Source organism: Aquarana catesbeiana, linkage group LG10, assembly GCF_042186555.1.
Source record: "Aquarana catesbeiana isolate 2022-GZ linkage group LG10, ASM4218655v1, whole genome shotgun sequence".
NCBI classification, from domain to species: Eukaryota; Metazoa; Chordata; class Amphibia; order Anura; family Ranidae; genus Aquarana; species Aquarana catesbeiana.
In genome coordinates, this window is record NC_133333.1 from 3748130 (window position 1) to 3760301 (window position 12172).

Consider the following 12172-nt stretch of genomic DNA (forward strand, 5'->3'; position numbering starts at 1 on the left):
AAACACCCACAACACCCCGGGGGGCACTCCGCACCACAAACACCCACAACACTCCGGGGGGCACTCCGCACCACAAACACCCACAACACTCCGGGGGGCACTCCGCACCACAAACACCCACAACACCCCGGGGGGCACTCCGCACCACAAACACCCACAACACTCCGGGGGGCACTCCGCACCACAAACACCCACAACACTCCGGGGGGCACTCCGCACCACAAACACCCACAACACCCCGGGGGGCACTCCGCACCAGTAATCTCCCTCCGAATGTCCCAATATCCCCCAATCACCCCCAGATTGGATATTGTCCCTGACAGGTGGAAGGAGCGATGTTCTGCAAAATAAATCAATATGGATCTGTCAGGAGGGGGAGGGGAGGGAGCGATGTTCTGCAGATCTGTAGAGAGGTCAGTGATGAGATAATCTGCAGAATATATCAATATGGATCTGTCAGGAGGGGGAGGGGAGGGAGCGATGTTCTGCAGATCTGTAGAGAGGTCAGTGATGAGATAATCTGCAGAATATATCAATATGGATCTGTCAGGAGGGGGAGGGGAGGAAGCGATGTTCTGCAGATCTGTAGAGGGGTCAGTGATGAGATAATCTGCAGAATATATCAATATGGATCTGTCAGGAGGGGGAGGGGAGGAAGCGATGTTCTGCAGAATATATCAATATAGATCTGTAAGGAGGGGGAGGGGAGGGAGCGATGTTCTGCAGATCTGTAGAGGGGTCAGTGATGAGATAATCTGCAGAATATATCAATATGGATCTGTCAGGAGGGGGAGGGGAGGGTGCGATGTTCTGCAGATCTGTAGAGAGGTCAGTGATGAGATAATCTGCAGAAGAACAGGAGGTGGTACAGGGAATTTGGCCCCTCACACACTCTCTGGGGCCCCGGGGCCCCTCTAGAAAGGCTCTGGCCCCCAGGATGTGGAGGGAGGGGTGGTGGGATGGTTTGGCCCCTCCTCCGTGTGATGAAGGTGACTGGTCAGGAATTTGGATACACCTGCTGAGAATATTTATTCCACACACAGGACGCCCCGGGGCCGGTTCTACCTGACTTGCCAAGGACTTTGTGACAGCTCCTACAAACCACCCTGTGCTGGGGAGAAGAAGGAGAACTCTGGGGTGACTGAGGGGGACACCACCACCATTTCTGGAGGATTACCCCATTAGGGTGACTCAGGAGTTATTGCTTTGCCACCACCACTAGTGGAATACTCTATTAGGGTGACTCTGGGGGTACTGCCACCATCTAGATGACTATCTCTTTGCAGTAATTGCAAGGACACCCCTATCATAACTGACCTCATAAACGTGACTCTGAGAGCACCACCACCATCACAGGAGGATTACTTCTTTGGGGTGACTATTGGGGCATCACCACCTTCACCGAAAGAATACAACATCTAGGTGACTGTGGGGTACCACCACCATCTCTGGAGAATCACCCCATCTAGGTGACTCTGGGCACCACCACCATCACTAAAGGATCACCCCATCTAGGTGACTCAGGGCACCACCACCATCACTAGAGGATCACCCCATCTAGGTGACTCTGGGGTACCACCACCATCACTAGAGGATCACCCCATCTAGGTGACTCTGGGCACCACCACCATCACTAGAGGATCACCCCATCTAGGTGACTCAGGGCACCACCACCATCACTAGAGGATCACCCCATCTAGGTGACTCTGGGGTACCACCACCATCACTAGAGGATCACCCCATCTAGGTGACTCTGGGGTATCACCAACATCACTGGAGGATCACCCCATCTAGGTCACTCTGGGGTACCACCAAAATCACTAGAGGATCACCCCATCTAGGTCACTCTGGGGTACCACCGCCATCACTGGAGGATCACCCCATCTAGGTGACTCTGGAGGCACCACCGCCATCACTGGAGGATCACCCCATCAGAGTGACTGTTGGGACTCCCCTGCCATCACTGGAGGATGACCTTATTTAAGTGACTCTGGGGGCTGCACCACCATCACTGGGGGATTATCTCTTTGGGGTGACAATTGGGGCACCACCACCATCACTGGAGTATTTCCCCATCAGTGTGACTGTTGGATCTCCCCCGCCATCACTGGAAGATCACCCTATTTAAGTGACTCTGGGGGCTCCACCACCATCACTGGAGGATTATCTCTTTGAGGTGAAAATTGGAGTACGACCATATCACCAAAAGATTACCCTATCTAGGTGAATCTGGGGTACCACCATCATCACTGAAGGATCACCTTCATTGGGTGTTGTCAGGAAGGAGAACCTCTTACAGAGACAGGTGAGTGCATAGGGGACGTGCCGGCATAGGTTGGCGATATCTCTATGTATAGTTGCCCGATCCCTCATCTCTATAGACTCCCAGTGATCGTTTCCTGCCGGCTCTCCATGAATTGGGTGGAGGACATTCTCCTGATCACAAGATTACCTTTTATTTATTACATAAAATACCTTTTTAGGGAATCTATTTCTCTTTTTATCTGTTTGGAGTTTGGGGAGCAACAGGGGGACCCCAACATGGATCAGAACCGGGAATCATGGCGGGGGAGGGGGGAGGACACTGTGACTTTCTCTGTGCGACAGATCGGACGTATTGATTATCAGGCGGGCGCGTTCACACCAGGGGGCAACGATCTGGGTGGAGGCGAATGTGGGGACACGGCCAATACTATCCACGCCTATGAGCCTCGTTCACACCAACGCATTGTAGACACGCAGCGTCACAACGCACCTCAACGCGTCACAACGCATGCCATTGCGTCACAACGCTCTGCTGTGCTATAGGATTACATAGAATAAAAAAAAAAAGAGGCAAAAAGTTAAAGGCCTTTGAACACCGCGTTGCAGCGCACACCGCGCATGTTCACGCCGCACACACCTCACACGCGCTATGCAGACGTTGATGTGCGCCGAGTCTGAAAGTTTTGTATGATTTCTGAGCCGCATTTATAGAGGAAATCTTTTCTGTAATGAGCAACAAAGTATCTAATTTATCAAATGTTCCAAGCATCAGAAAAATTTCCGCCCCTCCCCCGGCCAGGGGGGTATAATGGGATGATGGGGGGGGGGGTGTCTGGGAGTATTAATAGATGGAGTGTGTATGTGTGCGGAATGTCCTGACAGATTATCATTGTACAGCTGAGATAAAACCGGAGAGGAGGAACACACAGAGCCAGCGCCTGACAGCGACTCTCTGTGACCTTGGCGGAGGTCGCTGCATCCATCGGGTACACAGCGCCCCCTATTTATCATTATTATTATTATAATTACAGGACGCCTCCTGCTGAACATAAACAAGATGCATGCGATGCATTGAGTGCCCCTCCCACCCCTGCATATTGTATATAGAGCCCCTCCCACCCCTGCATAATATATATAGAGCCCCTCCCACTCCCCCACCCCTGCATAATGTATATAGAGCCCCTCCCACTCCCCCACCCCTGCTTAATGTATATAGAGCCCCTCCCACTCCCCCACCCCTGCATAATGTATATAGAGCCCCTCCCACTCCCCCACCATTGTATCATGTCTATAGAGTCCCTCCCAATGCCCCACCCCTGCATAATGTATATAGAGCCCTTCCCACTCCCCCACCCCTACATAATATATATAGAGTCCCTCCCACTCCCCCACCCCTACATAATATATATAGAGTCCCTCCCACTCCCCCACCCCTACATAATATATATAGAGTCCCTCCCACTCCCCCACTCCTGTATAATGTATATAGAGTCCCTCCCACTCCCCCACTCCTGTATAATGTATATAGAGCCCCTCCCACTCCCCCACCACGGCATAATGTCTATAGAGTCCCTCCCACTCCCCCACCCCTGCATAATGTATATAGAGCCCCTCCCAATCCCCCAGCTCTGCATAATGTATATAGAGTCCCTCCCCCTTCCCCACCCCTGCATAATGTATATAGAGCCCCTCCCACCCCCCCCACCCCCCCTGTATAATGTATATAGAGCCGCTCCCACTCCCCCACTCCTGTATAATGTATATAGAGCCCCTCCCACTCCCCCACTCCTGTATAATGTATATAGAGCCCCTCCCACTCCCCCACCACAGCATAATGTCTATAGAGTCCCTCCCACTCCCCCACCCCTGCATAATGTATATAGAGCCCCTCCCACTCCCCCACCCCTGCATAATGTATATAGAGCCCCTCCCAATCCCCCAGCTCTGCATAATGTATATAGAGTCCCTCCCCCTTCCCCACCCCTGCATAATGTATATAGAGCCCCTCCCACCCCCCCACCCCCCCTGTATAATGTATATAGAGCCGCTCCCACTCCCCCACTCCTGTATAATGTATATAGAGCCCCTCCCACTCCCCCACTCCTGTATAATGTATATAGAGCCCCTCCCACTCCCTCACCCCTGCACACCATAAAGAGGGTGACAACATTACTTCACAGTCTATAGTAATGAAGGGTTTGTGTCACTGCCCCACCCACTACCTGTGAGATCATCACACCTATCATAAGTAACCCCGCCCATGAACCTCCCCCTGCTGCATATTTATTATTCCCAAAGGGAAACGATTGTGACACAGTTCCATTTAACAAAGTAACCTGAATCTGAATTATCTGCTTGCAGAGCTGCCACTCCCACCGTAAGCCCGATGTCATCCTTCAGCTGGTGTGTATTCGGGGAGACGGCAGCTAAACAGCAGACGTGTGTTGGGTGAAAACTCAGCGAGCTGTAAAAGTGCCCCGCCCGTCATATCTCCCTGTAAATCCTGACTTACGAGCCGCATTCACCCCGTAACACATGACATATATTTATATATACACACAGCGATCGGATCTGATACTTCACCGGGTCAAACGTCTCCCCCTGTTGGCTGACGGTGGCAACGACCGCCTTTTCCCACCTTGTGTGCGCTCAATGATTTGTGATTGGATAAGTAACCGGTCATCATAGGCGTACCCAGCCTACTGCATTAGGGAGCGCACCCCAAAGTTCAAACACAGCGTGTGCATGCGTGTGTATATATATATATATAGGGCAGTAGGGTGATGGGCGGTGCCAGTAGGGCAGAGATTGGTGTCAGTAGCTTCTTTTTTATATATTTTTTTTATTACTTTTTTAGAATTTTATAATTTTTGACAATTTTTTTTTACAGTATTTTTTTTTATTATTGTTCTTTACAATTTAGGAGCCCCATTGGGGGACTTTGGTGAAATATCAGGGGTCTAAACAGACCCCCCAATGTCTCACTTTGGAGGCAAAGAAAGGGACTGAGGACAAAGATTCCCCGGTCTCTTTCTCTGCAGCCAAGCAGCAGGGGGGAATCTGCTCAGCGCAGGGTGATTAGGGCGTGCCCAGGCACACCTGGCACACCCTGTGCGCACGCCTATGCCTGTCACTGATTTCCTGAGGGCCACTCCCACTACCACATTCTATTCACAATTTTGTAAAATTAAAACTTAGGGCTCTTTCACACCGGGGCAGCGGTAAAGCAACGCTAGTTTTGCCGTTGGCACTTTTACCCCCCGCTAGCGGCAGAAGAAAGGGTTTCCATGTCTTTATGGACCTTGCTTTGTGCACTGGTCCAAATCATTTGGTGTGGGAATTGTTTTTGGGTTTGGCCCCTTAGTTCCAGTGAAGGGAACTCTTAAGGCGTCAGCATACCAAGACATTTTGGACAATTTCATGTTTGCAACTTTGTGGGAGGAGTTTGGGGACGGCCCCTTCCTGTTCCAACATGACTGCCCACCAGAGCACAAAGCAAGGTCCATAAAGACATGGATGAGCGAGTTTGGGGTGGAGGACCGTGACTGGCCTGCACAGAGTCCTGACCACAACCCCATAAAACATCTTTGGGGTGAATCAGAGCGGAGACTGCGAGCCAGGCCTTCTCATCCAACATCAGTGCCTGACCTCACAAATGCTCTTCTGGAAGAATGGTCAAACATTCCCATAGATACCCTCCTAAACCTTGTGGACGGCCTTCCCAGAAGAGTTGAAGCTGTTATAGCTGAAAAGGGCGGAGCCAACTCAATATTGAACCCTCCGGACTAAGACTGGGATGTCATTAAAGTTCATGTGTGTGTAAAGGCAGGCGTCCCAATACTTTTGGTAATATCGTGTATATACATATTTTTTAATATACAATTAGTAAAGTATAACATGTAATGCCTTTGTAATGAATATATTATGGACTTTTTCTGTTATGGCATCAGGACGACAGCCAGAAAAGTAGCATTTTTCAATGAAGAGGACAGCACTGGCAGTCTGTTCTCAGTAGAGTTACATAGTATTACATAGTAGGTGAGGTTGAAAAAAGACACAAGTCCATCAAGTCCAACCTATGTGTGTGATTATGTGTCAGTATTACATTACATATCCCTGTATGTTGCGGTCATTCAGGTGATTATCTAATAGTTTCTTGAAGCTATCAATGCTCCCCGCTGAGACCACCGCCTGTGGAAGGGAATTCCACATCCTTACCGCTCTTACAGTAAAGAACCCTCTACGTAGTTTAAGGTTAAACCTCTTTTCTTCTAATTGTAATGAGTTCTTCTTTAAATTCTCTTCATTAGTTGATTCTATGGACCTTCTGCTTTTCTCTTCAGTCATTTGAATAAAAAGTCACCCCGTTGTGTAATTCTGCCGCCCTGTTTTCTTTATTCTGTGCACAGAAGGGAAGTTGTGGACCCGGAGGATGGGGGCCACGGATACGTCCGCCATTGAGCAGGGGGAGGAACAACGATTGATGGTACGGAAAGACATCTTCCGGCCGTGGCCCAAAACGCGGCGCACGATGAAAGGTGAGGAGGAACGTGGAGCAGAAATACTCCATCTATGAAGATCTAATCATGAAACTCCCGTGTCCCGATGTAATAAGCCCTCCATGATTATCAAACTGCTTCTGTCCTGTAGATACAGACATAGGCCAAGCCGGCACCGAAATAATTCAATATAAGCGCTGAGTGTGTGTGTGTGGGGGGGGGGGGGACGTTTGCTTTTACTATAATCATGGGATCAGTCCCAGATCACAAAGTTTGCACCTCCAGCATCTCTATAGACATGAATACATGAAGTCACCAGTGCAGTAAACCTAAGGGCACAGCCGGGGATGCCATGTTCCATGCACAGGTCGGGGGGTTTGATGTCAAAACAAAACTGTTTTTCCTCCGAGCGCTAACCGTTCCTCTCCATCTCCCGCAGCCTGCTTGATGGCCATCAAAGGGTTCCTGTTCCGAGTTGGAGATGACTGGTACTTCCTCTTCGCACTGGGGGTCATCATGGCCCTCATCAGCTTCACCATGGACTTCACCGTCTCCAGGATGCTGAATGGTAGAGAATTCCCATACAGGTTTAGGGTGGTGGTGGCTTATATATTAGGATTATTTATTATCTTTTCATAGTCACATCAATAAAAGAGCCTTCCACCATCTTCTCATCATCTTCTCATCTTCTGTACAACGTACCTCACACTTCCCGTCATTAGAATGTGATTTGGCCTTTTTATGACAATGAAGATTTCCCTCATTAATACAAGGTTCCCTCTCGCCTCTTGGGGGGTATGCTTGACCATGTGTGGAAGGCATTGGATTGACCAATCAAAATCTTTCTTTTTGTTGAGCCTCTGGAGTCCACATGGGAGTTTCTGTCATGATGTGTATGGGGTCTTTTATTTTCTGGTCCAGGTTCCTATATATATAGAGGGTCTGGAGTGCTCTATTTGGTGTGTTTGGGGTCCTGTATATGGTGGGTATTGGGTCCTCTATATATCATGTGTTCGTTCCTGTATATGGTAGGTCTGGGGTCATCTATATGGTGAATCTTGGGTCCTGTATATAGCGGGTCAGGGGTGATCTGTATGGTTTGTCTTGAATTCTGTATATGGTGGGTCTGGGATCCTCTATATGATGTGTCTTGAATTCTGTATATGGTGGGTCTGGGATCCTCTATATGATGTGTCTTGAATTCTGTATATGGTGGGTCTGGGATCCTCTATATGATGTGTCTTGAATTCTGTATATGGTGGGTCTGGGGTCCTCTATATGGTGTGTCTTTGGTCCTTTATATGTTGGGTCTGGAATCATCTTCTATAAGATGTATCTTGTGTCCTCTATGTGGTGGGTCTGGGATAATGTACATGGAGTGTCTTGGGTCCTCTATATGCTGTGTCTTGGGTCCTCCTCTAGATATTGTGTCTTGGGTCCTCCACTAGATATTGTGTTGGGTCTCTTATATGGTGGGTCTTGGGTCAGCTATATGGTGCATCTTGGGTCCTCTATATGGTATGTTTTGGGTCCTCTTTATAGTGGGTCTGGAGTGCTCTATATGGTGTGTCTTGGGTACTGTGTATATGGGATCTAAGGGTCCTTTAGAACTGAATGTTTGGTCCTCTATATGGCACATCTTGGGTCTCCTATATGGTGGGTCCTGAGTCCTGTATATGGCGGGCCTGGGATGCTTTGTATGGTGTGTCTTAGGTTCTAAGGTCTGGAATCATCTACATAATGTATCTTGGGTCTTCTAAATGGTGGATCTGGAGTCATCTACTGTATATGGTGTGTCTTGTGTCCATTATATGGCTGGTCTGGGTTGCTCTTTATGATGTGTCTTGAGTTCTGTATTAGGTGGGCCTGGAGTCCTCTATATGGTGTGTCTTAGGTTCTGTATATGGTGGATCTAGGGTCCTTTAGAACTAAGTTTTTGGTCCTCTATATGATACATCTAGGGGTCTTCTATATGGTGGCTTTCGGGTCCCCTATATGGTGGGTATTGGGTCCAGTATATGGCGGATCTGGAGTCATCTATAAGGTGGGTTTGGGGTGCTCTATAGAGTGTGTCTTGGGTTCTGTATATGGTGGATCTAGGGTTAGAATTTTTGGTACTCTATATGGTACATCTAGGGGTCTTCTATATGGTGGCTTTGGGGTCCCCTATATGGTGTGTCTTGAGTTCTATATATGGTGGGCCTGGGTTGCTCTATATGGGGTGTCTTGGTTCCTGTATATGGTGGGTTTGGGGTGCTCTATATGGTGTGTCTTTGGTCCTGTATATGGTGGGTTTGTTGTGCTCTATATGGTGTGTCTTGGGTCCTGTATATGGTGGGTCTAGAGTCCTCAGAACTGAGTTTTTGGCCCTTAATATGGTACATCTAGGGGTCTTCTATATGGTGGGTTTGTGGTCCCCTATATGGTGTGTCTTGGGCCCATGTCTGGTGGGTCTGGAGTGCTCAGAATTGAGTGTTTGTTCCTCTATATGGTACATCTTGGGTCCATATGGTGGGTATCAGGTGCTGTATATGGTGGTTCTGGGGTGTTCTAGGTGGTGGGTTTAGTTAATAGGTCTATATATTATGTTGAGTAAGAGAAGATAATGTGTAAGTATTGAACCACCCTACAGTTACCAATCCCTCCTCCCCCATCCTAAATTTGAAGTGTATGATTTCAGGGCTGTGTTCTGAACCTCCTACCTCTGATTCTTCATTAGCTCACCGCTGGCTGCATCAAGAATTGGGGGGACACACGCTGCTCCGCTACCTCTCCTGGGTTGTCTACCCCGTTGCCTTGGTGTCTTTCTCCACTGGATTTGCTCAGAGCATAACACCTCACTCCGGGGGTAAGATGTCCATTTTGGGGTGTAAGTGGGTCACTTCAGGGGGAAGATGCCCTCTCTGGGGTAAATAGGGGTCACTTCAGGAGTAATATTTATTTTCTAAGGGTGTAAGGGGGTTACTCCAGTGGTAGGATGATCTGTCTGGGGTATAAGGAGGTCATCACTCTGGGGGTAAGGTTCTCTTTTGTATAAAGAAGTCACCTTGGGAGTGAGATATTCTATATGGGGTAATAAGGGGTCACTCAGAGGTAAGATGTCTTATCTGGGGTATGAGGGGGTCACTCTGGGGGTAAGATGTTCTTTCTTGTGTATATTGGGGTCACTCTTGCAGTGAGATATTGTCTCTGGTGTATTAAGGGGTCACTCAGGCGGTAAGATGTCCTTTCTGGGGTAGAAAGAGGTCACATCAGGGGCAAAATCTTCTCTGTGGGTACAAGAGGGTCACCGTGGGGGTGAGAAGTTCCTTATGAGGTATAATGGGGTCTGTCAGGGGGTACAACAGCTGATACAGGAGAAAATCATTGAATGGGGGATGTGCTGGTAGGTGGGAATGATGGAGTCACAGATTTCCAGGTTAAATGTTGGGGAAGATTTATGAACTTGGGATATGATAGGCCGGGTGCCGCTTCCACATATATGACATCAGCACACCCAACACCTTTCTGTATGCGCAGGCTCTGGAATCCCAGAACTGAAGACTATCCTCACCGGGGTCATCCTGGAGGAGTATCTGACCATAAAGAACTTTGGAGCCAAGGTGGTGGGTCTGACCTGCACCCTGTCCGCGGGCAGCACCATGTTCCTGGGCAAAGTGGTGAGTAAATCGATCATCATCAACCCAGGAGAATGAGAGTTCTAATAATACTAATAAAAATATTACAGCACCGGAACCCTGGACACACTTCTACCCGGACTCTATCTGCATGGAGTGTGTACACTGTGTGTGTTTTGTCTGGTTTTCCTCTGGCTCAGTGATCTCTGTACAGCTCTGTGGTATATGTCAGAGCTATATAAATTTATAATAAAAATAGTGTGTGATTGTGGGGGGAGGGGACATTAGAGTGTAAGCTCCTCTGTATAGAGACTGATGTGACTGTGGGGGAGGGGACATTAGAGTGTAAGCTCCTCTGTACAGAGACTGATGTGACTGTGGGGGAGGGGACATTAGAGTGTAAGCTCCTCTGTATAGAGACTGATGTGACTGTGGGGGGGAGGGGACATTAGAGTGTAAGCTCCTCTGTACAGAGACTGATGTGACTGTGGGGGAGGGGACATTAGAGTGTAAGCTCCTCTGTACAGAGACTGATGTGACTGTGGGGGGGAGGGGACATTAGAGTGTAAGCTCCTCTGTATAGAGACTGATGTGACTGTGGGGGGAGGGGACATTAGAGTGTAAGCTCCTCTGTACAGAGACTGATGTGACTGTGGGGGAGGGGACATTAGAGTGTAAGCTCCTCTGTACAGAGACTGATGTGACTGTGGGGGGAGGGGACATTAGAGTGTAAGCTCCTCTGTATAGAGACTGATGTGACTGTGGGGGGAGGGGACATTAGAGTGTAAGCTCCTCTGTACAGAGACTGATGTGACTGTGGGGGAGGGGACATTAGAGTGTAAGCTCCTCTGTACAGAGACTGATGTGACTGTGGGGGGAGGGGACATTAGAGTGTAAGCTCCTCTGTACAGAGACTGATGTGACTGTGGGGGAGGGGACATTAGAGTGTAAGCTCCTCTGTATAGAGACTGATGTGACTGTGGGGGGAGGGGACATTAGAGTGTAAGCTCCTCTGTACAGAGACTGATGTGACTGTGGGGGGAGGGGACATTAGAGTGTAAGCTCCTCTGTACAGAGACTGATGTGACTGTGGGGGAGGGGACATTAGAGTGTAAGCTCCTCTGTACAGAGACTGATGTGACTGTGGGGGGGAGGGGACATTAGAGTGTAAGCTTCTCTGTACAGAGACTGATGTGACTGTGGGGGGAGGGGACATTAGAGTGTAAGCTCCTCTGTACAGAGACTGATGTGACTGTGGGGGGAGGGGACATTAGAGTGTAAGCTCCTCTGTACAGAGACTGATGTGACTGTGGGGGAGGGGACATTAGAGTGTAAGCTCCTCTGTACAGAGACTGATGTGACTGTGGGGGGAGGGGACATTAGAGTGTAAGCTCCTCTGTACAGAGACTGATGTGACTGTGGGGGAGGGAACATTAGAGTGTAAGCTCCTCTGTACAGAGACTGATGTGACTGTGGGGGAGGGGACATTAGAGTGTAAGCTCCTCTGTACAGAGACTGATGTGACTGTGGGGGAGGGGACATTAGAGTGTAAGCTCCTCTGTATAGAGACTGATATGACTGTGGGGGAGGGGACATTAGAGTGTAAGCTCCTCTGTATAGAGACTAATGTGACTGTGGGGGAGGGGACATTAGAGTGTAAGCTTCTCTGTATAGAGAATGATGTGACTGTGGGGGGAGGGGACATTAGAGTGTAAGCTCCTCTGTACAGAGACTGATGTGACTGTGGGGGGGAGGGGACATTAGAGTGTAAGCTCCTCTGTATAGAGAATG

At 49.0% G+C, this 12172-nt stretch overlaps 1 protein-coding gene across 1 annotated transcript in view; it reads left to right on the forward strand.

Annotated features, from left to right (window-relative positions):
- The first annotated feature begins 1036 nt into the window (after positions 1-1036).
- Positions 1037-12172, forward strand: part of LOC141110235 (chloride channel protein ClC-Kb-like) — a 44317-nt gene continuing 33181 nt past the window's right edge. Inside the window, exons 1-5 of the mRNA XM_073601496.1 lie at positions 1037-2305; positions 6675-6803; positions 7204-7332; positions 9484-9612; positions 10284-10423. Of these exons, the coding sequence (XP_073457597.1) occupies positions 6698-6803; positions 7204-7332; positions 9484-9612; positions 10284-10423 (504 nt within the window). The 5' untranslated portion in view covers positions 1037-2305; positions 6675-6697. The remainder of the gene's footprint in view (positions 2306-6674; positions 6804-7203; positions 7333-9483; positions 9613-10283; positions 10424-12172) is intronic.